General features: G+C 38.2%; 1 protein-coding gene across 3 annotated transcripts in view; it reads right to left on the reverse strand.

Moving 5' to 3' along the window:
- The window catches only part of CYTH3 (cytohesin 3), a 48,613-nt gene that overhangs the window by 3,510 nt on the left and 19,525 nt on the right, over positions 1–25,578 (reverse strand). Inside the window, exons 2-12 of one of the 3 annotated variants that reach the window (XM_058035452.1) lie at positions 20,285–20,367; positions 19,653–19,717; positions 19,174–19,240; positions 14,991–15,109; positions 12,377–12,457; positions 10,218–10,330; positions 9,016–9,164; positions 8,135–8,246; positions 1,005–1,081; positions 852–923; positions 564–718 (exon numbers count right to left, since the gene is read on the reverse strand). In XM_058035452.1, the coding sequence (XP_057891435.1) occupies positions 564–718; positions 852–923; positions 1,005–1,081; positions 8,135–8,246; positions 9,016–9,164; positions 10,218–10,330; positions 12,377–12,457; positions 14,991–15,109; positions 19,174–19,240; positions 19,653–19,717; positions 20,285–20,367 (1,093 nt within the window). The other 2 variants (XM_058035451.1, XM_058035453.1) reach the window with 2 other exon arrangements.

Raw genomic sequence — 25,578 nt, forward strand, 5'->3', positions numbered from 1 at the left:
ATAGCTGTGAAAACTAAAACTTTTGTTCTCTCTTCCTTGTGGATGACTCCACACTCTTAAGAGGGATGGCTGACTGCTAAGCACCACAACTATTTCTTCAGCACAAGGGTCTATTCCACTGTGTTCAGAGCTCACACCTTCACATCCTGACTATTATTTATTTAAAGTGTGGATCTGCTTAGAAACCTTCCAACATAAAGTCAAGCTGTGGAAGTTTAAAGCTGCTTGTGAACATGCTTAAGATACATGTCACTAAAGTTAATTATTAGGTGAAGCAAGAATCCAATAGAATTAGGTCTAAAGACAATTCACACAATATTTTACACTTGCATAGAACAACAAATCCATATTCTCCTCATCTGAGTTAGCAGCAGAATTTCCTTAGGACCACACAGTAACAGATTTGAATCTTGATCCACCAACCCCAGAGAGCTCACTGTTAGTCCTCGAGGACATTGCCACATCAGAGTTCTTCCAACAAGTTACAACAGATTCTCTTCATATCACGTTCTGAAAAGAGCTTACACTTCATTTCTGAAAGACATTTCAGACTTCAAACTCACTTGATAGATTTAATCCACTCCTCCTTCTCCTCTGGGGTGGGAGCAGATATTCTGTACACGACATGGTTGCCCTCCACCACTCTGCCGTCAGCTTCGGTTTTGCACGCCTTGATTACCTGACCTTTGTGACTGGGGTTGTAGAGCTCAAAGCAGTTCTGGAGGGTAGAAATGAAGTAATAAATTTAAAAGAACAAAACAAAACTGACAAATAAATTCATTTAACAGTACAATTAAGTTCCATATGGTTTACTCATCTTCATTTAAAAAATAAATTTGAAACTGTCTTACTGGTTTTCTAGGGTCTTCCACTTCTCTTATGCTAAGATTTTCTAATGGAATAATTCCTCTAGGTTCTTTGTCCTAAAAAATCAGGAAAATATCACATTGTTAGCTACTCATAAATCTTGATTATAAAGAAAATTCACCATGATATATACTCACTGTTGTGTATTCAAAGTAATACAGGCAATTATCAGTCAGAATAAACCATCTCCGTTTCCATGTTTTTACTCTTCCCCCTACAAACAAAAGGGATTCCAGAATTAAACATGTGCTGCTGTCAGGGCTTCAACAACGGGCAAGGAAATAATTAAGTTCTTATTTTTCAAAGTGTGGTTTAATTGCTTAATGGTAAATGGATCAGGCACAGATGAGTGAGGTTAAAGGAAGTTACTGCAACTTGTCCTGAGGCAGCATCAACTATGGAGGTGCCATCAGCCACGAGAGCCATGGGCAGCAGTGAGTGGCCAGACCTGCTCCCTCTGTCCAGGCCCTCACATGTGCACATTGCACCAAAAATTCCAGTTCTGCACAGGGCAGGACCCTGCCCTTGCTGCTGGGGGTGAGTGAGGCCAGCCTGGGCTGCTCTGACACCCGCAGCAGCACCGGCTGCAGAACCAGCAACTGCACCCCTGCAACAGGAGAAACCCCCCAACAGCTTGTCCTGGGCAAGGAAAGGGTCCCATCAATAAAATTAAAGGGCTTTTTATCACCTTCCTGTCACTCCACTCATCAGCAAAGATGTGGTTAAGAACCTGTCTCTACTTTCAGATTTAATATCAAGTGCGTTAGGTGCTCAGAAACATTAACAGAACAAATGTGATGAGAAGCAAATCCTATGCCAAAATATTATTATATGTCATCTTTCAGTATTTTAAAAACATTTTCTTTTCATGGGTTAATATATCATTGAGTACACGTGACAGAAGAAATAGCTACTGCTCCAAAAATGCCAATTTTTCCTTCATTGACAGTTTAGACAACAGCAACCACAGAGTTCCTCTTCCTTACACCTGCTAATGTCACTCTGCAGGGAACAGTTTCTTTTTAGAAACAACAGCATTGTTCTGGCCCTCTCAGTTGTGTTTCTGCCAAGGGCTGCTTCAGAACACACTTGGCTTCCCACATTACATTGTTTTAAAATTCACTTCCAAGAAAGCCAATTGTAGATAGAGCAAGCATATGTTATTAAAGGTTTAGATCCACCATAGTTATGTGACTTCAGGATTATGTCACCACCTGTGCATCATCCATTCAGCAGTGATTTAATTTCATTAAGCCAACATTTCAAAAGAGTTGATCTTGCTACTGAACACCTGTGCCTAAAAGAGCACCATCAATACACACAAGATACCCAGTTTAATCCAAGTCATATAATCAAATTTAAGATATAAGCATATTTTTTTATCTTTTTGTTGTGCTTAAGATAGCTGGGTTTTTGTTTAATATAGAAATCCAACTCAAATTAAAGAACAATTCTAGGGATATCATGACATTTCTTGATACCAATCCACTGCATATTTGCACTGCAGACCAAGTGTGTTGTACGTTGTACCTTCCTTTTGCTGCTTTTCACAACCTCCACAATAACCCAGTGCTAAAATAACACACTGCAACATTAAGTGTACTCAATAAACTTGTTTCCACCAGATGCACTCATATCTTAAGAATAAATTTAATCTACAAGCAGGTGTGGTGAAATAAGTGAAGGCAAAAAAGTGCAAGATGCAGAAGCCGTGACACAATGAATGGTTGAGTGAACTGGAGACAGTGAGGGAAGAATTGAATTTTAGTACAACCACTGTGACAGATCCTTGAACAAACACTGCAGAGATGTTCAAACTGGCACGTGAGTCACCAGAAAAATCCCCAGTGCCTTGCCCGAGAGCTGGCTCAGGTATCAGGAAGTGTTTGGGCCTGGTTTGATGAACTCCAGCCCAATGGAATCCCAGGGAGCAGGGCACTCCCTGCAGCTCCCAACGTGACTCGCTCTCACACAGCCCAGCACCCCTGCCAGCGCTCCCAGTCACCTTCTGCTCTCCAAGGTTAGCAGATTAACATCACTTAACGTTTTTATGACCCTAAAACACCCTGTTTTTTCAGGCTAACAGGTAATATCAGCTATCAGAGGTCATGGCTTGCCCAGTGCTAGCAGGAAAATAATTCAGGAGGAGAGAGAATGAATCCGACAGGGAAAGAGGTTACTAGCACAGAGCAGACTGAAGTGAACAAAGGCATTTCTCATTAACTGTGATATGAAGTCAAAACACAATAAAAAATTAGTAATAACCATATATTTAAAAGAAGACCTGTTTATAATTTAAGAAAGAAACAACAGACCTAAAACATACACTCCCAGAACAACATGAATTGCCAAGCAGTAAACACCAGTTAAGTTTGCTGAATGTTTTCCTGACAACATCCACTCTCTCTGGAAAAGCCAGACTTTCCAACCTGAAACCTTCTGTAATCATGCTGCAGTTTTGAGGAAGCTTTTGTCATGAAACATTGCCCAGTTCCAGGGAAACCTCAAAGATGATTATGTATTTCCATCAACATCCCTCTTACTGCTCCCTTCTCCTAAAACAGCCAGTAGCTCACTGGGTTACAGCACTCATGGGAGTCATAGAAATAGACCTTAAGCCCCTGCTCCACCAAGCTATCAGTTACTCTTCCAAAGAGAAAAAAAAAAAAAAAGTTAAAAGAAAAAAAAAAAAAGAAAGCAGTTAGGCAGGATTTTTTGGTGGGATAAGGAACTACTTTCACATATAAGTCTCTGTCATCCCATTACTGAGTTTCAGCTGTCAACAGCACAGAAACTCTAATAAAGCTCAAAATCTAATCTGTACTAATCAAATTTTGCAGGGGTCACCACATCACATGTGTTTAATATGCCTTTACAATGGGCTGCAGCTCAAGCAGGTGGCTGATAAGGCACTGTGGCCTCCAAACTGCACATGAGATTAATAGGTAAAAACACGTGATAACAAAACATTCTTGTCCTTGGCTGAGATTGCTGTAGGCTCACAAAGCAACAACTTCATCTGTTATTCCAGCTCCCAGCCTTTTAAAGATTAAGACTGGAAGGAATTAAGTTAGAAGAAGAGGATCAAGAAAACCAGAGTATGAATCCATAAACATTTCAGAAATGGAGAGATAAGTGACATACTTCTGAAAGATCATGCTGATTACAAAAATGCACAGACATCTCAAATAATGAAATATAGAAGCAAAGTATCTTCCATAGGAGGTGGAAATGTAAGTAAACTACAAGAAAAGGCTACAAGGGAAAATGTACAGAAACAGGAACAGAAATCCTCTTCACCTTTGTAACTCAACAGAGGATTTTTTTTTTAAACTCTGGGCAAAGAATAAACTAGGCAACAAGGCAAAATAAATCATCTATAATAAAGGGAAAAATAACTGGCAAGGACTTAACGAAACATTAATCTCCAAAGTAAAAAAGGCCTTAAGGCTAAAGGCAGCAAGGTATCTAAAGTTACAAAGTTCTACTCAAATCTTCAGGTCATTTATATTAAAAGCTTTAGAGTTGAGAGATGCACACACCAAAAATGTTTTTTTTTCTCCTGAGTTCATTTAGATAGCACCAGACAGAACAGACTCAGCAACCACACAGTTGGTTGGATCAAAGCTTGGCTTTCTTTTAAGAAGCATTTTCCCTTGAGCACAGCAGTGATTCCTGACCCTGGAAGAGCCTCAGTCCCCACAAGGGGCAGGCAGGTACAGGAAGGCCCCGAGTTCCTGATGAACAGCCCTGCTCTCCCAGCCAGATCAGGGAGGAGGAACAACATCCTCCCAAGGCCAGATGTGCTGGAACAAGCACCGCTGGCGGGACAGGCCCGGATGTGAAGCTCCTGGACCCTCTCCAAGCACTCCGTAACCGCCTGACTGGCAGAAAAAATTAACACACTCATGTGTCTGGCTGAAATCATTTCCTCTCCAGTTTGGGGGAATAATGTCAAAGTTTCCCTCTAACTAACTAGAAGAAAATATTACACAAACCAAGCAACTGGCCAAGAGAAGCTGTTTAAGGTAAGGAAACACCTTCCTGGCACAACAGTTCTAACTTGGGCATTAGCAAAGAGAGCATAGGCAACAATTTCAAAATACTTTAGAGTGGATGGTAGAAAATTTCATGTTATCTACACCATTCATTATGTAGAAAAGTCTGAAGGCTCACAGTGTGTCAAGCTGCTCCAAGGAGGACTCACTAGCACTCAGCAGCTTTCAGTTTTTAACTTGCTGCATTCATTTTCATTACACCATGCTTCAAACGATGCAGAACTGAATGATAATTTAGGCCTACCAAGATAAAGATGTCTATTTAAAGGCACTGGCTAAGTCTAGATAGATAAAACCAGAATTGCTGTCTGGCTGCCAGGTTTGGCACTCGGACTTAACACAGTCACCTCTGAACAATTCAGAGCAGCAAACTCTCCAAAAGCCTTCTGTACCCTCCCAGCCTTCTAAAACCCAGATTAGTGTCTCTTGGACAGATGAATTCTACAATATATTAAAGCTGCACAATATCTATCTTCTGCCCAGAGAAAAATCAATACAGTAAGGGATGGAATACTAAAAAAAGAGGCACAACTACATAAATGGGAAGATCTGACTATGAGAAATACCAGATACAAAATACTGTCTTGATATACTCGGAGTCTGCAAGTAGTCTTAGTCATGTTTATAGTTTTATATAAAAATTTTTTATTTCATCTTCTATGTTTTATCACAACTGAGCACTTAAACCCTCATACAGGAGTTTGTCTCCTAAGCATTTCAACAATATACAAGTTTTTAGTATCAGAAGCCTCTAGAACTGAAGGAAACCACACCCATTTCACAAGAAGTGCTTCCCAAGAGAAAGGACTGTAAAAATGCAAATGATGTGGATTGAGACAGCACTCTGAACATACAGTTTAAGACTCCTAGCAAATAGGAAACTTGAAGGAGAGGAAAGAAATAAAAGGGAAAAAAATTAAGAAAAAAATGTCAGGTTTATTTCTGGTCATTGCATCTAAACTAGCAGTGTATTAGTCTGTACCAGTCTGTGTCTGTGGAAAAAATGCAGTCTTTCACAGAAGGCAGCTCCAGGCATTCCCAGGCTGATTCACCGGAGGCTTCTGGACACGTTTCATTTCTTTATTCAAATAACCCTCATACCGTGGGAGTGTTACGTGTAACACCCTTCTGCTTCACACACCCTTTTACTACTGGGTTTCTGTGCACTGTGCCTCATCTGCATCCTACACACTGCAACACACTCAGACAGAGTTTTCAGTCCTGACCTGTGGTTTATTGACTGCACCACAGACAGACTGTGCAGAAGTTCCTGGCAGCTCTCACTTACTTTCAGTCATCACTTCCTCAATTTTTTTTGTTCCTCTATTTTTTATTAGATCTCTTTTATGGGCAGTTTCTTCCACAGAGGATGTTGTCACTCCTCTAGACACACTCACACTTGCCTGCACTCCCATTATGTGTAAGTTCATGAGGGAGCACTGGCAACAGCAACAGGCACAGCCTGGCCTTACACTCGACCTCTCCTCCAAAAGCACATTCCACCTACAGCAGCTTGAAAGGCTTTTCTGTTAACCATCATCTCATGCTACTAAATAGAGAAAAGCTGCAAGGTCATGTTTGACATTGTGCTAGCTAAGCCAATACAGGTCAAAAAGCAACACTTTGCTTCTTTGTAGTTAGAAAAGGAGCTCCACAGCATCTGTAGCACAGAGGTCAGAATTCGACACTGGGGAGCATGTGAATGAATTCCAAATGCTTCCTTTTCACATCCATTTCCTTCCAGCACAAGCATGACCACCAAGTTCCAGGTGCAATCAGCACTGTGGCCTATGGCTCTATCCAGGCTTGACCTTCACCATCCTTCCCATGTGCACCCCAGCACACATCAATTTCCACACTTCAGTCACCATTCTCCAAGTGCAAGGTTCCTTCCACTTCAACACATTAAAGTGGCCAACAGCTGTCTCTAGCTAGGCAAGCGTGTGCTGGTGTTTAAATTTAAAAAATTTATTGTCTTGAAAACAACTCCTAAAACAAAGTGTCAGTCTCCTTTATATAGGAAAAAAATCCCTAAGGCCAAGCAAAAAAGTGAATCCCATCAACTTTACAAGTCTGTAAAAATAAAGGCATCTTACAGTGCCAGGAGACTGAACTACCTGAGGTTTCTGCAACTCTAAATCTGAAGCTCATTTAAGACTCTGTTAAATAAGCTAAATATTTTAAAAGGAAAACAAGCAGGAAAAAGAACAGCTTTTATAAATATGTAGTTCAAGTGTAATCAATCTTTCAATAACCTATTATCATTGATTAACAAGTAACAAAAACACTCTGAAACTTCATGACAGAGTAAGACATGTTGTTTACTCTCAGCAGAGATTATTCTTTCCTTGTTATGATCTTCCATGAATGATAAAAGTGTGCTGAAGTCATCCTTATTTTTCTGCTTTGCATGTAAATGCTTTCTTCTTTTGCAGAACACACCTGCATGTGAGTCAGACACTGACATGCCAGTCCCTCAGAGCACCACTGATGACACTGTTAGTGACACTGAGTGAAAAAGCAAAATGCTACAACGAATCTGATTAAAAAAAAAGAAAAGAAAAAAAGAAAAATCCTTGAGGAAGGAGGAAGAAAATAAAAGAATGAGCAACTGAAGAAGAGGGGACTGGAAAGCAATCAGATACGTACCTCCTAATGCAGAATAAGCAGAGACAGCCAGTCACAGAACAGAAAGGTGATAGGTCATAGGCCATAAGGAAAACAAGAAGGCACATTTAAACCACTCATTAAAAAATCATAGCCAAAACCAAACCAAGAGAAACTCACAAATAATATGGAAAAATAAAGACATACAAAAATAACTATTTGAAGAGAAATCCTTTTTTTGTACACAGAAAACTGTGTTGAAACATCACACACAGTTTTCTGAAATGACCTTATGGAGACTCAGTTGTTATTTATCAGTCACAGCATGTGGTAAATACCATGTGGTGTTTCCTTTTTGTCCACGAGTTTTTATTTCTCAGATCTCAGAAATAAAACTCCGAAGTTTGAACCTGATTGCTAATTTGGGTATGCAAAATAAGAAGCAACAGCCTTCAGACGTAAAGGAGCTACTTATTTTGGTTCATACATTTTTAAATACAAAGTGAAACCTGTTACCTTCACAAGAAAGCAGGAAGACACAGAGCAGCAAACATGCTAACAATGAACAAACACACAGCAGCAGAACTGCCCTTGTGACTAACCTAATTTCAGCAGCCAACCTTCTCTATCTGGATTAAAAAATGTATGCGTTAGATCATTTCCATCATCCTCTGGAATTTTAAATGGCTCATTCTTAATACTTTCATATAAATTCTAGAAAAATAAAAGAGGAAAAAGACCTCATTAATAAATGTCTTAACAGAAAATGCAACCAGGATATCTTACTGCTTCTCAGACTATTAGTATAAAAAGCACAGGAAATATTGTCCATAAAATTCTGGACCACCCCCGTCTGTCTTTGTTTACTACTTTGATAAAATTTGATTCTAAACTACTTCATGTGTACACAAGTCTCTCTTCAGTACAAATTTCTTAAGCACTCCTAGCAATGACATTTTTATTTTAACTTCAGCATTTGGTATTTTGAAGGTTTCAAGATCAGCTTCATTTAGAACAAGTTTTGGCAAATGAATCTGGGTTTTCATTAAATGGTGTAGCCCATAACACTGTCTTACAGCAGTTATTTCTACTGATTTCTCAAGGAGGGAGCTCCATAAAATGTGGGGAAAATGGGAGGCAATAAAGAAAAAATAATTTTTACGATTTTTTTTTATAGAAATGCTACTTTTTTCATAAGCAGCCAATTCCACAAGAATTTTGTCATAAGCAAACTACTGAGAGATACACAGAGCGTTTTCTCTGAAACAGCCTGTTCTCAACAAAAGGTTGGATATAGGCAGAACTAGCTCAAAGTAGCTGTGAATAACAAAAAATGCTTCTTTCAGCTACTCAAATGGTTACACATGCCAGAAAATGTTCTTTTGCCCTCCCTTGACAAATCTGCCTGAGAACTGTTGTGCACACTTTTAAGTCTGCTATTAAAAACACAAAGCCAGGCTTTGTCCTAGCCAGCCCAACTTACCCTCAGCAATTCCTCTGGAAGGTCTCCACCTTCATTAATTCCACGATTCATGGAGATAAACCTCTCCACCGTGGGTTTATCTCGCACGTTGTGGTTGTGCAGGCTGGTGTTCAACATAATAATGGCAAATGAAAGCACATAACATGTATCTGAAATCAGATTTGAAAAAGGGTTTATCTTCCCATGTGTTGTGCGTACAAACCTGTAAAATTAGTGTACAGCTCATCCTGACTGATAAAGGAAAAGAAACAGTCAAAAATTCCTCAACATTGTACATAAAAGTATAAAATCCTTAAGCTCTTGAAATCAGCCCAAGAAGAAAAAAAAAATTTTAGAATTCAAACAAAAACAAGAAAATCTGTATGGGAATCCAAAAAATTTAAACTCTTATGCTTATTGCTATCACCTTAAATTAACATTTCACTTGAAACGCTTAAGAGTTGGGAAAAATGTTCTCTGCACAGATTTTGCCTAAATCATAGTGGTGGATGCTATAATAAACCTGGTCCATCAGCCTCCTCCTACTCAAAGTACTTCCAAAGATCTCTCCAAAGAGAAAGAATGCTCTCTTCAAAGTAACATTCTGACTGCATTTAACAAGACTGAAAATGACATTGATTCAATTCCCTGGCATACAGGAGGCAGCTACACTACTGGATAATATCAGAAGATGACAAAGGAAATCTTATCATGCCTCTTGACATGGTTATGATTATAGTAAATTCTCCCAGAATTCAAGTACAAGAGTCTGTGTAAGAAAAAGCAGGATGAAAACCTGCTACAGAGAGGAAAAATGTGCCTGCATCTTCAGCAGTTTATCAGTAGCTATTTTCCTCTCTAGCTGTTACAGACCTGCTTTACACCAACCTCTTCCCATCCTATCTGTTCCTTAAATTAAGTGATCAAGAGCAATCTATTTGTGTACAGAGCCAAACAGAACAGCAATGCCAGAGCATTCTGTGCAGTTCTGTGATGTTTTACAAATAAAAATGCATTCTGACCATAGGCTTGCACCTCCTGGATTAGTCAGTCACATTTTCTCATTTCTCAGGTATTTCTCATTTCACACATTATTTTATCCCTAACTTCCATCTTTGCATCAGATGCAGAAGAACACACATACACACACAAATATATATATAAAAAAATTATATTTGGATCACACAAGTACTTAGGAACTCCTGTGGTTTCCTGTGACTGACCTGTAGACTGGAAGACTCCTGGGTTACAAAGGCAATAGCGTGAAGCAAAAGCTTCCATCATACGGTCAATTTTTTGAGCCTCTCCTGGGAGTCTGAAGCTCCACAGAAACTGCCTAAAAAGGGGAAGAATAGTTATTAGACTCATTCCAGTATTTATATATCAGGTTTTTATTACAAATAATCCGAAACAAACAGAAAAAGAAAAAAAAATCAGCATTGTCTATATAGAATGTCCTAGAAATATGTTCTCAATCTCTCAACACACAAGTCAGGAGCTATTATAAAGCAACATGCACAGATGGCTAGCCCAGTAACTCAGCCAGCAACACTGCATGCTATCAGGCAAGATAATATGGCAGTTCATATTCTGAGGCTCTCTCTCTTTTCCAGACTAGTAAACAATTTTCTGTATGCATCCCATTTTTGCCATGAGAATGCTATGGGGGGAAAAAATGAGTTCAATCCTCCCTGGGTTTCCTGGCTACAAAAAGCAATGAACAGTCAGCTAGACGTTATTCACAATGTAAAAAGACACATCATACAAAATACTTCTGGTGTAAGGAGAGAGAAACAAGGAATATAGAAAGACTTAACATATTTACTTAAATTCATACAAAACCTTCTAAAAATAGTAACAACAAGAAGAAAACCCCACTGCTTAGAGAGGTGCTGCCTGTCTACTGTAAGCTCACCCTAAAGAATCAGACCTAGGCCTTAAAAAGAACAACTTGTGTCATCATTTCAGTAATTCTGGAATATATGCAGCAGATCTTGCTGCTGCTTAGCAGCATAAACTGAAATACAGAGTTTACTTTTGTAACTTATTATTTCTACATAGAGGTACACTGGAATGCATACAGGACAGAAGTCTTCACAAATTTATTTTGGCACACTGAGGCACTAAAATGTTCCAATGAATTTCATAATTTATTCTTTTATCTCTTAGCAAAAAATTTATCTGAATTAAACCAGGATCTAAACCAGCAAAGTTACATGCTCTGCCATGCAAAACAAGTTCTCACTATTCCCTGTACACTGGATGCCAATATAACAACCATTTATTCCTGTCTTCATTGGTTTTCATTTTAGGACATTATATTCAAGTGTCACAGGCCATCTTTAGCTTGTCAGCTCTATGTACTGTCTTTTACTCACCTCGTGCAAGGTTCCAACCCAGATCACCAATTTTGTAAGCTACCAAAATACAAACATTTAATAGTAGCAGCTGCTAAGGAAGAATAAAGTCAAACCTAACATCAAACTGGGTAAAAAGAGACAGGAATACGAAGCTTCCCAGACAAGCTTCAGCAGCCACAGAAAAGCTTCTTTGGCCCAAGCCTCAGGCAGCTCAAGTCATCACCACATCACTCAACCATAGCAAAGCTGTTCTGACTCCACATCACAAGGCACTGCACCAGAAACAAAGATCACACGGACATTTCCATTTATCTGGTGTCAGGAGGGAGTCACTTGGGGCAAAAAACCAGGCAGAACTGTCTAAGTCAACCTAATTTGATCAATCTGTTACAGATTTTCAACAAGATGAGAAGGGATCTCACAAGGTCACTGTACGCAAGCATCCCAGATAAATCAAGGGAATTGTTCATGGAGCAAGGGAAGAAAACAAACTAAGATATCACACTCTCTTTCACATGACAAGTAGGAAACTGAGGCAAGCAGAAGGAAATCACTTGTTTCAAAGTTTACCTCTCTGTGATTGAACATGATCAGTGAGAGCATGGATCAGTGGATTTCTCCCCCTCCCTGCCCAGAAGGACAAGTTGAGGTGGAGTAAAAGGAGGAAGAAAATTACTTAAGTAAAGAGTTTATTTCTTTTTTAGCCTATCTCTGTGCTAAGATATAAAACAGATCTTCAAATGTCCACATATGGGCAGGCACACAGAGGATTAAGAGCTGTTTCAGTTGTTTTTATTTGAAAATAACCTGAAATAACCAGGAGTTTTCACCCTCAAGGGCAGCACACACACAAGCAGTCAGAAGGGTTAAACAGAGCTGTCTCTGCTCACTTGCACAGTAATTTGTACAGTTGTGCTGAGCTGTAGAGCAGCTTGCTGACGGATAAATCAACACAGTGACTCATATAAACATGCAATTTGATAGAGGAAGCTCAAGTCAAAAAACAGAAAGAATTTACTCACCTTAAGGCTTGTACAAGATTGAGATCAGCGAACTCATGGAGTTCAACAAAAGCCTGAAGAACTTTAATATTAAATTCATCTCTATGAAAGAAAAACAGAAACAGACAATTACAATTCTGACCTTTAAAGACTTGTTAGTTATCTCGATTTGCTTCTGAAAACAAATAAGGAAATAAACACTCACACTGATCAAATAAAGCCATCAGAAATAATCTACACTTTTTTTGAAAGGTATTTTCATGTTTAACACTAGTACTTTGCCCATTTTTGCTGGTAGGTTAGCAAAAGCCAGTACATTTGAACGTATTTTAGAACTGCTTATTTAAATGACCTAAAAATAGCCTTGCCTTCTTTGCTTCACATTTATTATTACTGTACTTCAGATTTATTATTACTCTATCTCCTTGACATAGGAGGATACCTGAGAAATTCAATCAGTAAAAAGCCTTTTGCAGAAATTGTCATGAATTCTTAAAACAATGGCTAATATAAGACTAATTTCTCTAGCCATACAACATACAATTAACTATCTTTTTTCCACTCTAAGAACAGAAAATATTGAAGCAGTATCTTAATTGATATACAAAGATAAGAAACAAAAATGCTTCTATTGATTGCATCCAAGAAAAAGAACAGCTTTTGAAAAGAGCTGCTTAGCATGTACTGTACTCTTACTCCATTCCCAAGAACTGGTAGAACAAAGTTAACTAAAATCAGAAGAGGTTCTGAAAGGGCTTCCTCTCACCACCTCTTACAGTGGTATGCAAATCATGAGCCAAATCATGCTTTGTTTGGTACAAGGATGTTTAAATTCAAAACTAACATTTAAAGATGTCATGAACACAAAACGATGTGAATGGACAGAGCTTGGCCCACACCATCAGTGAGTTCCTGTGCCAGAAGAATAAAGGTTTATAATCCTCAGGGTGTGCTTTAAATACCTCACCAAGACAGAATGCTGTGTATCAGCCTCACCCAAAAATAGAAAGGTGTGCACCCACCAGGAATGATCTGCTGCTCTGCTGACTAACTGCACAGTCAGACTAACCTGCAACTCAGGAGTGAATACCCTAAAACCAACTGTTCATTCATTGGCATGCTCCTACATTGTTTACAGAAAAACACACCAGTTCTCTCAGCAAATCCAAGCAATTCTCATCAAATTTAGCAATGCACAATTCAACTGGGCACCTGCTTTTCAATGAAGTGGCATGAGAGTGTAATAAAAGAGAGCACTCCAGAGGGGTTTATTTTTACTTAAAGCAAATTTTATTTTGTTTATAGGCATGCAGTACTTGTGCTGGGTACACCTCCAAAGACACAAGACAAATAATAAAGTGCTCCAGGAAGCCACTTTAAAAAAGAAGTGAAGATTTACCCACACAGAAAGAAATCTTAAGTCTTTTTTTAGGATGCAATTCATCCCTTATTTATTATAATTTTTGCAACATTTTTAAGTGTTACCTTATTCCATTACACCATTCATTTTTCTCAGCTTGCTGAGTGCTTTAAGACTATAAAAGTCAGTAATATAGATTCTATCTCTTTATGGCAGAATGTAATATAAATATTTCAGTCTGTTGACTAACCTGGTCTTGTCCTCAGCTATATTTAGCGAGAATACAGAAGTAATTTATGATGGGCCCCTGAGAGGGGATGGCAAAGCAGGAGAGAATCTCCTCAGACATAATTCTGTTGTATAAAAACTCTTGACATGTCTACATATTCTGCATAGAGACTTCATAACAAAGATCTATTTTCAAAATGCTCATATTATAGTAAAAACTTTGAACCTATGAAAGCCAAGAATAAACTGCTGAGCAAAAACCACACAGCTGCTGCTGGAACCAGCCTGAGGAGTGTCTCAGAAGGGACCTGCACAAGCCAGCAGCACAGGAGCACATCCCAAATGAGTCACCTCTGAGAGCTCCCGAGGTGGCACTGACCATGTGCCAGCACGTCCATGCACACACTCCAACCCTCTGCACTCCTGCCTCCCTCAGCTGCCTTTTAAAATCAATTCCTGGGTTGCACAGCAATGGAAGGCATTTGCATTCTGACTGGGTTTTGCAACTGTGTGCATAAATATTCACACTGCATGTAGATTGTAGCAGGGCTGATAAGGACAGGGTGCAGCTGCCCTTGGAGACACCTGCTGAGCAATGGGACGTGTGTGTGCAGGGAAATGACAACACCAAAACCTGCTGGAGCTACTGTCCCAGGAAATACCTGTTTGAATAAGTAATTTCTTTACAGTCCTATTATTACTGACTGTAAATCACTCCTCCTCAGGACACAGTACTAAGAGTTACCAGGAGTGTTGCAACACAACTCTCAGACATTCCAAAAGCTCATGGTATTGAATTCTGTGCTACAGACAAATGTTTTGGTTTACTCAAAATACTAAATTATAGTTAATTATCATTGCATGATGTACCCATTTAGAAATAACAAGCTAACACAATACTGTAGCAGTTTTACATCCCCACTGTAGCTTTTATGGATCTCAGAGAACTTGAGCAGCTCTCTCCTGCAGCCTGTGAAGAGAAACCACCCAAAACCTGTGAAAGTGCTTTGTAAGCTCAAGAGCAAAGTTTCAATATTTTTACTTTACCTTTCACCAAGGTAATCTCCAATTACCGTTTTATTTAATCCTTCTCCTTTATAAAGGAACTGTGCAATGTCTTCTGCAGTGTTGTGCAGGAGGTCATTTTCTATCAGAAACTGTATTCCCTAGGAGAGCAATTCCAGAGGAAAAGAGATGTTATGTCTTCTTCCATAAGCATTTAAGTAAATATCACTCATAACATTTGGTATTAATATACTGACACAGACATACACATAGCACATTAAGAGTTACATTACCTACAGATTTTTATTTCTTTTAATAAAATGGTAAACAATGTTTTTCAGTTAGATGAGCAATATTTAGTACTGGTTTTAAGATGAAAATGAAAACACATTTTTAAGGCTAGAAGTACTAGGTGGCAGTTTGAATCCGTCAACCTTCAATATTTGATTTGAAAGATCAAATATTAATTGAATAATGACTGCACATTGCTCTTTGGAGCTAATGTGTGAGCTGGCCTGTTCCCAACATTGCATCAATGTCTGCAGAGCCATAATCTGCAAAATCATGTAATGAAGAGGTACACAGAAACTACTTAATTACCACCATGACACAAAATCAAGCATCTGGTATAATCTACAAACTGCAACCCAATACATCAAGCCACTACTTGCAGCAGGAAGTCACAGCTGAAGATACTGAAACCGGTTTAAAAGAGTTGATGCTGACATTGGGATTATCAGTGAATTCTGGTTGTGCTGGAACTAAACTATTCACAAAGGACTGAGCTACACTACTCACAAAGGGCTGCTCAGTCAGCTGCTACCAAAGGCAGGTGGAGAGTCTTACCCTGTCCCTCAGAGGGTACTTGGACTCCTACTCCTCCATAAATTACTGCCCTACAACTGGCACAAACCAGGGAAACCCAGAGACTTCTCTGGAAAGTGGCAAAGAAAGGAGACTGAGTTACACAGAGATTATGGAAGGGATGGGAGGGATCTGACACTGAGCAGCTCATGCAGAGAGAACCATCCTCTGTTCAGCCCACAGACCCCAGCACAGATGCTGCTACTCCTGCTGATTTCTTCCAATCCTAACAACAGCCTGTTGTTAAAGTAGAAATGGAAACTTTAAGTAGCCTTAATGCCTTGGATTCCAAATACATACAAAAGAGGTTAATAAATTATCACTAATATCCTCTACTAGACTATTTCAGACTTTCAAGAATTCTAGTTTTTCAATTTCTGCAAGTGGAGTATTATTTATTTCATGACAACTGAAAAAAATCTCATTTTTTTAATAAAGCATAGATGGTCCTCTAGTAACAGTCAAAAGCATTATTATCCTTCTGTTTGATTAATTCAAGTTTTTAATAATGAAATTATTACCTGCTTGACAAAAAAAGGTCAGTTTTCTGACCCAATTTAACAGGGAAAGTAAACTGTGATGTTATAAAGCTTGAAGCTTTTTTTTTAGAAAGTCTGGTATGTAATTCTCTCAGAACAATTTCATCATCATCTGAAAAATTTCGATGCCTGGCTGGTACTCTGACAACTTAATATTTTGATAAGTCATTTCACAACAGACATGATTTCTTTGCAAAGAATATATCCATTATATCTTGAACCAGAAATTGCTGAGCTTGCCTCAGAACTGATCCCTTCAAAGCTTGCTTGTACAATATTTCACAACAAAACATAGTGCTTTCTCCCATCCCGTTATTCAAAAAGCTTTAATCTCTGAAAATCAAAAGAGAATCTCTCCTCTGATATCAGAAACAGCAGATTCCCTTGGTTCAACACCTGGACCATATTATTCATGCTTGGTATAAACAGACTGATCTGAATAGGTTTTTTGGAATTGTATAAGTTACTGATAATGGACAGGACTTGAAGTATTGAAAACAAATTTCTGTGCACAGAAGCAGACACTTTCCCATATTGAAAAAATCAATTTAATTTTCCTTTTCCTGAATTTTTTTAAATTATTCCTAAGATGTTAAAAGAACCAGAAGACAAACAGACAGGAAAAGTAATTTGTCTGGGACAACAACTTCAGTGTCTGGAATAAATGGCAAAATAGGCCAAGCAAACCCCCACCTCCCTACACTATCTTTTGTCTTGATGCAAATTTTCTTTCTGTAGACTGACAGGAGACAGATGACAGCTGTACTAGTTTAACTTACCCACACAAAACTCATTGCCACAGACATTTCCAATATTCACTACAAATATTGCATGGATTTATTTTTTATTTTACATCACTGCAATGAAATCTGCTTTGAATTTCATCTCTTGTCCAGTAACTCAATTATAAATTTTGCAGTTATTTAAGCCCTGCCTTTGTCACAGAGAATTCATTTCCTGGGCCCAACACAGGCAGTACCAACTTCAGCATGGTGAATTTCCAGCACAACTTTGTCTCTGCACAGGGATTTTTGAAGTGTTTTACAAACTTCACCATTACAGCCCTTCCCACAGGAGCTCACCAAAGCCAAATTCCCAGGTACACATCCTGGAAGTGCATCACACACACTTATTTTCAGAGGGGGCAAGGGAGAATTGCTCTACACACACTCATGAATGTGTAATGGTGTCTTCAAATAGAAATGATAAAAGAAAATTACCTCACTGTGCTCCTGCTAATATGAAAATATCAGACCTTTGTTACCTGGTTTTAAAGGAAGAAACTTGGTGGGTTCAACCCAAGTATTATTACCCCAGTTCTTTGACATTCTTAAATCCAGACAGCATCTTCCCTCCTGTTTCTGAATGAAAAATATCCTTTTCCCAGTGAACCCCAGGTAGTTTTTCCCAGCACCACAAGGATGTTTACACACTTCAGCTGTCTGGAACTTAATGCAGCAGCTGCAAGCAACACCACAGCTTTAGAGCAGACAGCTACTGCAGCACCACTGAGCACAGGCACTATTGAGAAATTACTGCTCTGAGTCTGTTCACCACATTTAAATTATGTTACAGTAGCAATGTGGCCACAGCATCTATTTATAGAAATAATTTCATCCAGTACGAACCATAACAAAAAATAGTTAATGCTGGAATGAAAGCATCTGACATCATCCTGTGACTTTGCCACAAACTTCTAGGACTTGAAAGAGCTGGAGGACCACAGGAAACTACCAGGATATTTGGGGGTATTCTGCCCTCAATAGAACAGAAGTTAAGTAGTCACCAAAAGGGAAAATAAAAGACATGGCCAGCATTTTAGAAAGGCTTCTTGTACTTGAGAATTTCTGGCAAACTGGAAACTGTCTGAAGAACAGAAGCCACACTGTACTTGGAACATTGCAGAAAAGCCACCAAAATGTAACTGAATTCAATACAGCTGGAAAGAAAACATGTAAGATCACAGAAAAACAAATGCTAAATAATTTCCAAGAAGACCTTAAAGAATACTCTTCACAAATTCAAAATGGAATCTCAATGACAAACAATAGAGGACAATAAAACAAAGCAAGGAAGATGAAATATGAAAAGCAAAGGCAAAAGGTCAAATATGTCAAAGAAGCTCTTTTAAACATTGCAGGGGAAGTCTGGAAGAGAACGTGCAGGTCCCCAGATCTTCCAGAAAATTAACAACTATTTAAGAAACAGAGAGGCACTCCAGAAAGAACTGCATTACTTCCTGGCTACATGCAGAGCAGACTCCTTGAAACTGGTAACCAAGCTTGTACAAGTCAGATAGGTATACATCTGTATCTATAGATGTGTGTACAAAAATACAGATGTTCACACATGCCCTTTTTCAGAAACAGGCTTTAGATATCCAAATATAAAAGTCTGCATGAAAACAAAAAATATGGCAAAGTATTTTGAAAGATAAAATAGGAGAGCATTAAAGAAAAAGCAGCATGGCCTCACTAACAACAACACATGTAAAACAAATTTAATTATATTTAACATATCAACATAGAATACCTCTGTCAGGTACAAAGCAGCCAGGTCAATCAATACCTGGCATATTTGGTTGTTGATAAGTAACCTCCATTATCAAGGGTTTGTTTAAGTGAAAGAAGCACACAGCTGGCACCTGACCTGATGGCTGCTTCCAATTTAACCCTCTGCTCAGTGTGTTCCACGACATGCAAGCAAAGCCTATGAGCTTACATTATCAGAAATATTTCTTTAAAAAGCCATAGAAGTATTTGTCATTGGTCACACTACAAGCAGAGACTTGATTTCTGACAAGTGAAAAAAAAAATCTTTACCTTCTTCGGGTCCATGTTGAATTTCTTCCTTCCCATGGCTATTTGCTTATTTCTTTGTGTAGTTTTGCTACATATGGAGACAATGAAGAAACAACAAGCACTTACCAGTCACTCTTTTACAAAAAGACTCTAGATGAGCTTTTAATTTGTAGTGGCTACTTTGTATTTTCTACTACAAAATTAAGACATTCACTTTTCATAATGGAGAAAATTATGATACAATTTTCAACTCCTTTAAGGAATTGCAGCTTCAGAGACTTATATCCTTATCCACAGGACAGTAAATATTACACTCTATCCAACATATTCTCTAGCCAAACAAATGACACACCTGCATGGGATAAAGTCAGGCTTTATAACAGATTAAATAAAGGTAATCCATCATTTGTTTAGCATGGGAAAGGTATTTTTACTTGCTGTTCCTGGAAGACCTGTTCCAAGGTCTTACTGAATCATGTACATATGTTGGCATTACTTACCTTTCTTCTACACTAGTCAGATTATCAATTTCAGTCATAACCTCAGCAATTTCAAATTTTAATCTCTGTAAAAGAAAGAAGGACAATACATTAACCTACATTAGAACATCTTTTGAAATCATCTATCATATAATAATATTATCTATTAGGTTTTATTGTCTACTATTGGTTATTTGCCTGAAGAGAAGTGAACAATCTTAGGGCTTCCTTAGGTATTAAAAGATTTTATCACAACTGAATGACTTAAACACATGAACCTGCACTCTCTGTGTGTGCTTATCCCAGAGCACCAAGACCAAGCTGCCATTATCAATTAATAAGATTTCTTTACCCACATTTCCCACTCACTCCTATCCTGGATGCAAATCTGCTGTTTAATGAGTTTTTGATTACACAAAAAAAATGTGGACATCTGCACATATTGCATTACATAAATTCAGAAGTTAATCTTTTTTAAAGCACACACATGATGCATAAATCCTGCTCACTATTAGAAGTATTTGTTTAAGTCTTTTATATACTTTTAAAACCATTACCTGAAATCCTGAAATTCATATTTAAGCCTGCAGCTTAGGTCTGTAACTTAATCTACTGAAGGAGTCTTCTAAGGATCTTTACAGTAAATCAATTACCTCAATATCATCAATCAATTCTTTTTTCCTGCGACGAATATTTAAAAGCTCTTCTCTTTCTTCCAAGGAGAGATCATCAGGCACTGGAATGGAGCAAAATGTACAATTTTTTAGCATTTGATACCTCATCATTACACATAAAACTCATTAAACTGATTGGGAAAAATAACCTCATATGAAACATCAGGACATTTCTTTTACATCATTTTCAGGAAAAAAACTCAAAACCAAATCAAAATAAACAACATAAATCTAAATCTAATATATTTGTAATCTGCTTTATAAAAATCCTAAGTAAGGTAATTGAATGAATGACTATGGACAGAATCTATCTTTCAAAAGAAAAACAGATAATTAAAGGATTCTTCTTATCATATGATGTGGCAAGATTTGGTTCTACAGCTTAATTGCCAAATTCAAGCTGGATATAATTATATTACATAAGTTACATACCAAAATTCTACATGTAAATTAATTATCTTCCAGGGAAAAAAGCCAAAGAACAGCCAATGCTCTACACAAGATGTGTATTCTGGTGCTGAATTCAGACATCCCCTAATGCCAGCAGAGCCCCTTCATTTGGCTGCTTTGGAGACAGAGATGCAGGCAGGTACAACCCAAACACCAAATACCTCCCAGCAGTAGGACACACAAGTACAGCAGCAAAATCAGTTATCTAACACAAACATGGGCTTTGTATAACATCTTTTAGGTGACTCTGTAGTATTTAATTCAATTTTAGGTCTCTTATTGGCCATGCTAAATGAAATGTATGACCCTGCTGATAAAAATCAGTCGCTACTGAGGGTGCAAATGTGTGTCTGTCACTCATCCTACCCTCACCCTGTGTCTCTGTCTAACAACAGCAAAGACCAAAAATCATCAGCATAAAACCACTGCTTTTCTTGAACATCAGATGTTCCCCAGCAAGAAACTTCTTTGGACAGAGATTACTTCTGCTCATTTGGACAGCATTAGACACCAACTACAAATATTCACCTCCTGTGCAGCAATCCTGTAATAACAGTTCTAATGCTACCCACTTTCTTGGGAATAGCTCCTTAATTATAGAACAGCTTTTCCTTCCAGCTCAGTAAAATGGAACACCAAAAGTAATTAATAAGATCTGTAAGAGCAACACACAACAAATGTACTCATTTGGGAAGGTCAAGGCCACTCTTTTATGTCCTATACACACATAACAGACTGTAGCAACAGGATTACAAAGAAAAGTTCAGCTTGAGAGGAGAGTTTTAAACACACATTTGGAACAGAGCTACTGTTTGAATCCTAATAATGAAATATATTGATTATTTCAACATGCACTGGTTAAGCTCCTTTCCTTTTAGGATCCGAATCGTAACAAACTCCAAATGGCAACAGACCTTGTTAGACAAGAAGTAATTATGGCAAATGATTTCATTTAACTACTCCAGATACAAACATGATTAAATTACTTTCAGTTTAGGAAATGACAGTCTTCTGTTGAACAAATACCAGACTTCAGTATGTTTACCTGCTTACTCTCCTCATCAGAAAGCCACCCACTCCTAAAAATCTCTTGCATGTGAACAGTGGCAGGATTCTTTTTGCATCAAACCTTATAAATACAAGATCCTATACCACAGAGAATTAATGTACACAGTGTACATAAATACACCACAAATATTCCAACTAGTTAACTGACAAAAAAAGTAATACTGCTACTCAATATTGATTATAAAAAGGCAAACCATATATAATCACTGTCTTAGTTAGGAAGCACACTCTGAGATCCTTAAAGCATTTCTGCAGTATTGTAGATGAAATTACACTGCAGCTTTACAGTAGCAGTACAAGTAAGAGATGCTAAATTTTTAACTGTGTGCTGAAGCAAGACAATTTGGTAACTGTCACCTTCATTGGCAACTGGAAATACTAATCAAACCTCAAAGAGAAAATCATCTTGAAGCAATAAATATTTAGAACTCATAGATGGTGTTGCTTTTTCTTCAAGCTGAGTAACAAAGCCTCTGGATTAGCCACTACCATGAGCCCTTCCCAAATCTGCACACCAGTGAGTGGTACTGCAGTTTCCTCTCCCTTACTCCACCATGCAGTGAAGGCTCCTTGGGACAGGTCTGGAATATCTGGAACGACTGAAATGGCTTTTTTGGAATCAACACGAATTGTAACAGTTTTCTGTGCTCGAGCAACCAACAAAAAAAGAGAAATCAAACACCTCAGTGTTTTCCTACAGCACCCAAATACTGTCTGCTGTATTTTCCTTTCCTCTGATCACAGCCATAGTAGAGACAAGCCTCACAGTATAATTAATGATGCTGTTAGACAGAAAGGAAAAAAGCTAAATGGAGTCAGATGACGTTTTGCATTAGGGAATAACATCAAGTATTTATCTGCCACATACAAGACAAGCAGTCTGCTGGAAAAGAAGATTCTGCACTTGGAGAAGACTTATATAAAACTAGACATTAATGCAACATCTTTAAACAATGGTATTCAAATATCAGAGCCAAAATATTTCAGTATCTTTTGACAAGAGTAAAAGAGTCAGGATATAACTGAGTGGGAGTTACAGTACTGCTCACCTTCTAGAAACTCTGGGCATAGACAGGATTTTTCTTCCCCTCACACTACCAGCACAGAGGGATGTGTGACTCACCAGGATCACTCCCAAGGGCACAGTCCTGTACTCACATGAACTGGCCTCTGTGTGATACTGAAGATGTTTGCTCATTACAATCCTTCTACTGGTTTCTATCACTGCCTCCCTCCTCCAGTGCTGCTCTTTATGCTGTAGAAAATGTATCAGTGGGAAACTCAATGCACCCAGAAAAAGTTTCTGAAGAGATTTCATGTGGCATCACAGCCTGGAAGGTGCCTGCTCCAGGAGGCCCTGGGACTTCATGGCTGTTGAGCCTGCTGTTTCAACTCTGTGTCTTAAAACAAAGGCTAACACTATTTCTGTATTTCCATTAAGGCTTTTGAAATATTAACATAGGAGGGTAACACCATGGTGGTTTAAATTTCTTCACAGTCCCAAGCAAACACTGCAGGTACACGGTAAGAGATTATCTGCTCTGGCAAGACCCCTCCCAAGGCCACCCTTCTGCCTCCAGCAAACACTTCTCTTTCAACTCTGTGTTCACATAATCCTCCACACAAAATAACTCAGGGAGCATGTATGATGTATTTGTTCTGTAAAACAAATTTTCTAGCTGTCCTCTCTGAGTCAGTTCTGGGTGTTTTTTTTTTCTTTCACCAATCTAAACACAAAGCAGACAGGATGGGAGGAGTTAGCATGAACATTTAAATACTAAAAAAGAACAAAAGCATTTCAGTACAGTGAACAAGCTACAGCTGCAGCATTCTTTCATGCTATCTTCTAATCTTTAAATAAAGACAATGTTCTAATGTAAGTCATTTCTGTGAAATCTTTTAGCTTACAGGGAGAGCATCTCCTTTTTCTACAACTTCAGACCTTCAGGTGCTACTAAATAGAAAGTCAATATACTACAGATATTTTATTCATGAGGAATACAGTTGTTGAAAATACAAATTAAATTCTTGGACAAACAGAAAGAAAAACACTACACCATATATGTTGCAATACTACTCCTACTACCAACAGAAAAAAACCCAGAAAAATATTTAATATATTCCAACTTGGCCGATAAAATTCAAGTCCTGTAAGTGAACTATATGTAATTAAATGAACATCTGTAATGCAAAACTTAATGGAACACACTTTTAATACAGTTCTGTTTACTACACCATGCTGGGGAAAACAAAAAAACTGCATCTCACCACAGAAATCAGTGTATTGTGCATCAGTTGTGATGTCACTTGGTTAAGTATTCTCCACTATGGACAACCCAAGTACAATACCCAAAGAAAAGCATTATCCCACAACTCTCAACATGAATCATGTTTGAGCTAGCAAGTACCAAAAAACTCAAAATTTAGAGATTGAGAAAGAACTGCAACAGATCAGCTTGCAGAGAAATTTCCCACAGGTTAGGTAGTGAAACCAGGAGCAAATCCCATAATATGAAACAGAAACCCAGTACTTTCCAAGTCCATAATCATGGTATCATCCTGCTTCTCAGTAGTAAAATTTAAATATTTTCTACCTCTCTAGCAATAAGCAAAATTCCTTTGTTTAAATTCACTCACTAGCCTTTAATTGCCAGTCACCAGCCAAAGTCTAAAGCAAACCCATCTGACTCCTCTACTGATTTCAGTCTCCCGAGAGGACACAGTAAAATATCCACAACCAGCAGAAAGCAAACATCTAACAATATCTAACACAGGCTAAACACTAATTCTGTAACCCCACTTACAAAGCAATACAACACCCTGACTCTCATTGCTCAGCTAACTTCTTGGTTTCATAAAGATAAACATTTTCCTTCTTCTGTGTCAGTCCCAAATTAGAGGTCTTCAATATTTGCATTCCAAGCAAAAAACAATTAGATGGAATTTAATTTTGCTGCAGTTGAAACATCTTGCAAGTGTAAAGATATTTACACAATGCAAGGCTTTAAACTAAACAAACCTTTCCTTACTCATACACAAAATGAGTAGACATGTTTCTTCTGGCCTTTAAAATAATATACATTCATCTCTGAGAACAAATCTGATTGTCTCAGAACATTTGCCTCAACGGATATTCTCAGGCTGTTCTCTCTTCCTTTCCCCCTACATGTTCCCTTTTTTAAAACTCGATTAGAGGAACATTTTCCAGCTTTCAGACAAGATGTATAAACAATGCTCCAACCACTTCTGGCTATTAAAAATTCCATAGAAGTTTTCGTAGGAGGACATCCTTCTGAATAGATTCACTTCAGAGTGCAGAAACAAACAGAATCTACACGAAATTCCAGCAGTAAAACCAGCTGGATTTGGCTGCTCCCTTCACTACCTTACTGTGGGAATCTGCTGTTTAGTCACTGCTGAGCACGTTCCAGCATAGGAGCAATGGCACTGCCACTAAGGGGGGAAATAATCCTGTACACAATATCCTTTCACTCACAAAAAAAATCACCAGTTGGTGGTATGAGGAATCTAGGACAGAATCCATGGCTGGCAGAGTTATTTTGAGTTTTCAATCACAAGGGACTCTGTGGCCAGAAATCACATTAGTGGCCAAACCCAGAAGAGAACCTCCAACGCACATCCATCATTCTCATTGTTCAGCTGCTGGAAATCACACACCACTACAAGCTGTTCCTGAAAACATTTTTTTTTCTTTAGGATAAGTGCATACTTTGCAGGAAAGTTACAATAAAGAT

Source organism: Melospiza georgiana, chromosome 16 (genome assembly GCF_028018845.1).
Source record: "Melospiza georgiana isolate bMelGeo1 chromosome 16, bMelGeo1.pri, whole genome shotgun sequence".
NCBI classification, from domain to species: Eukaryota; Metazoa; Chordata; class Aves; order Passeriformes; family Passerellidae; genus Melospiza; species Melospiza georgiana.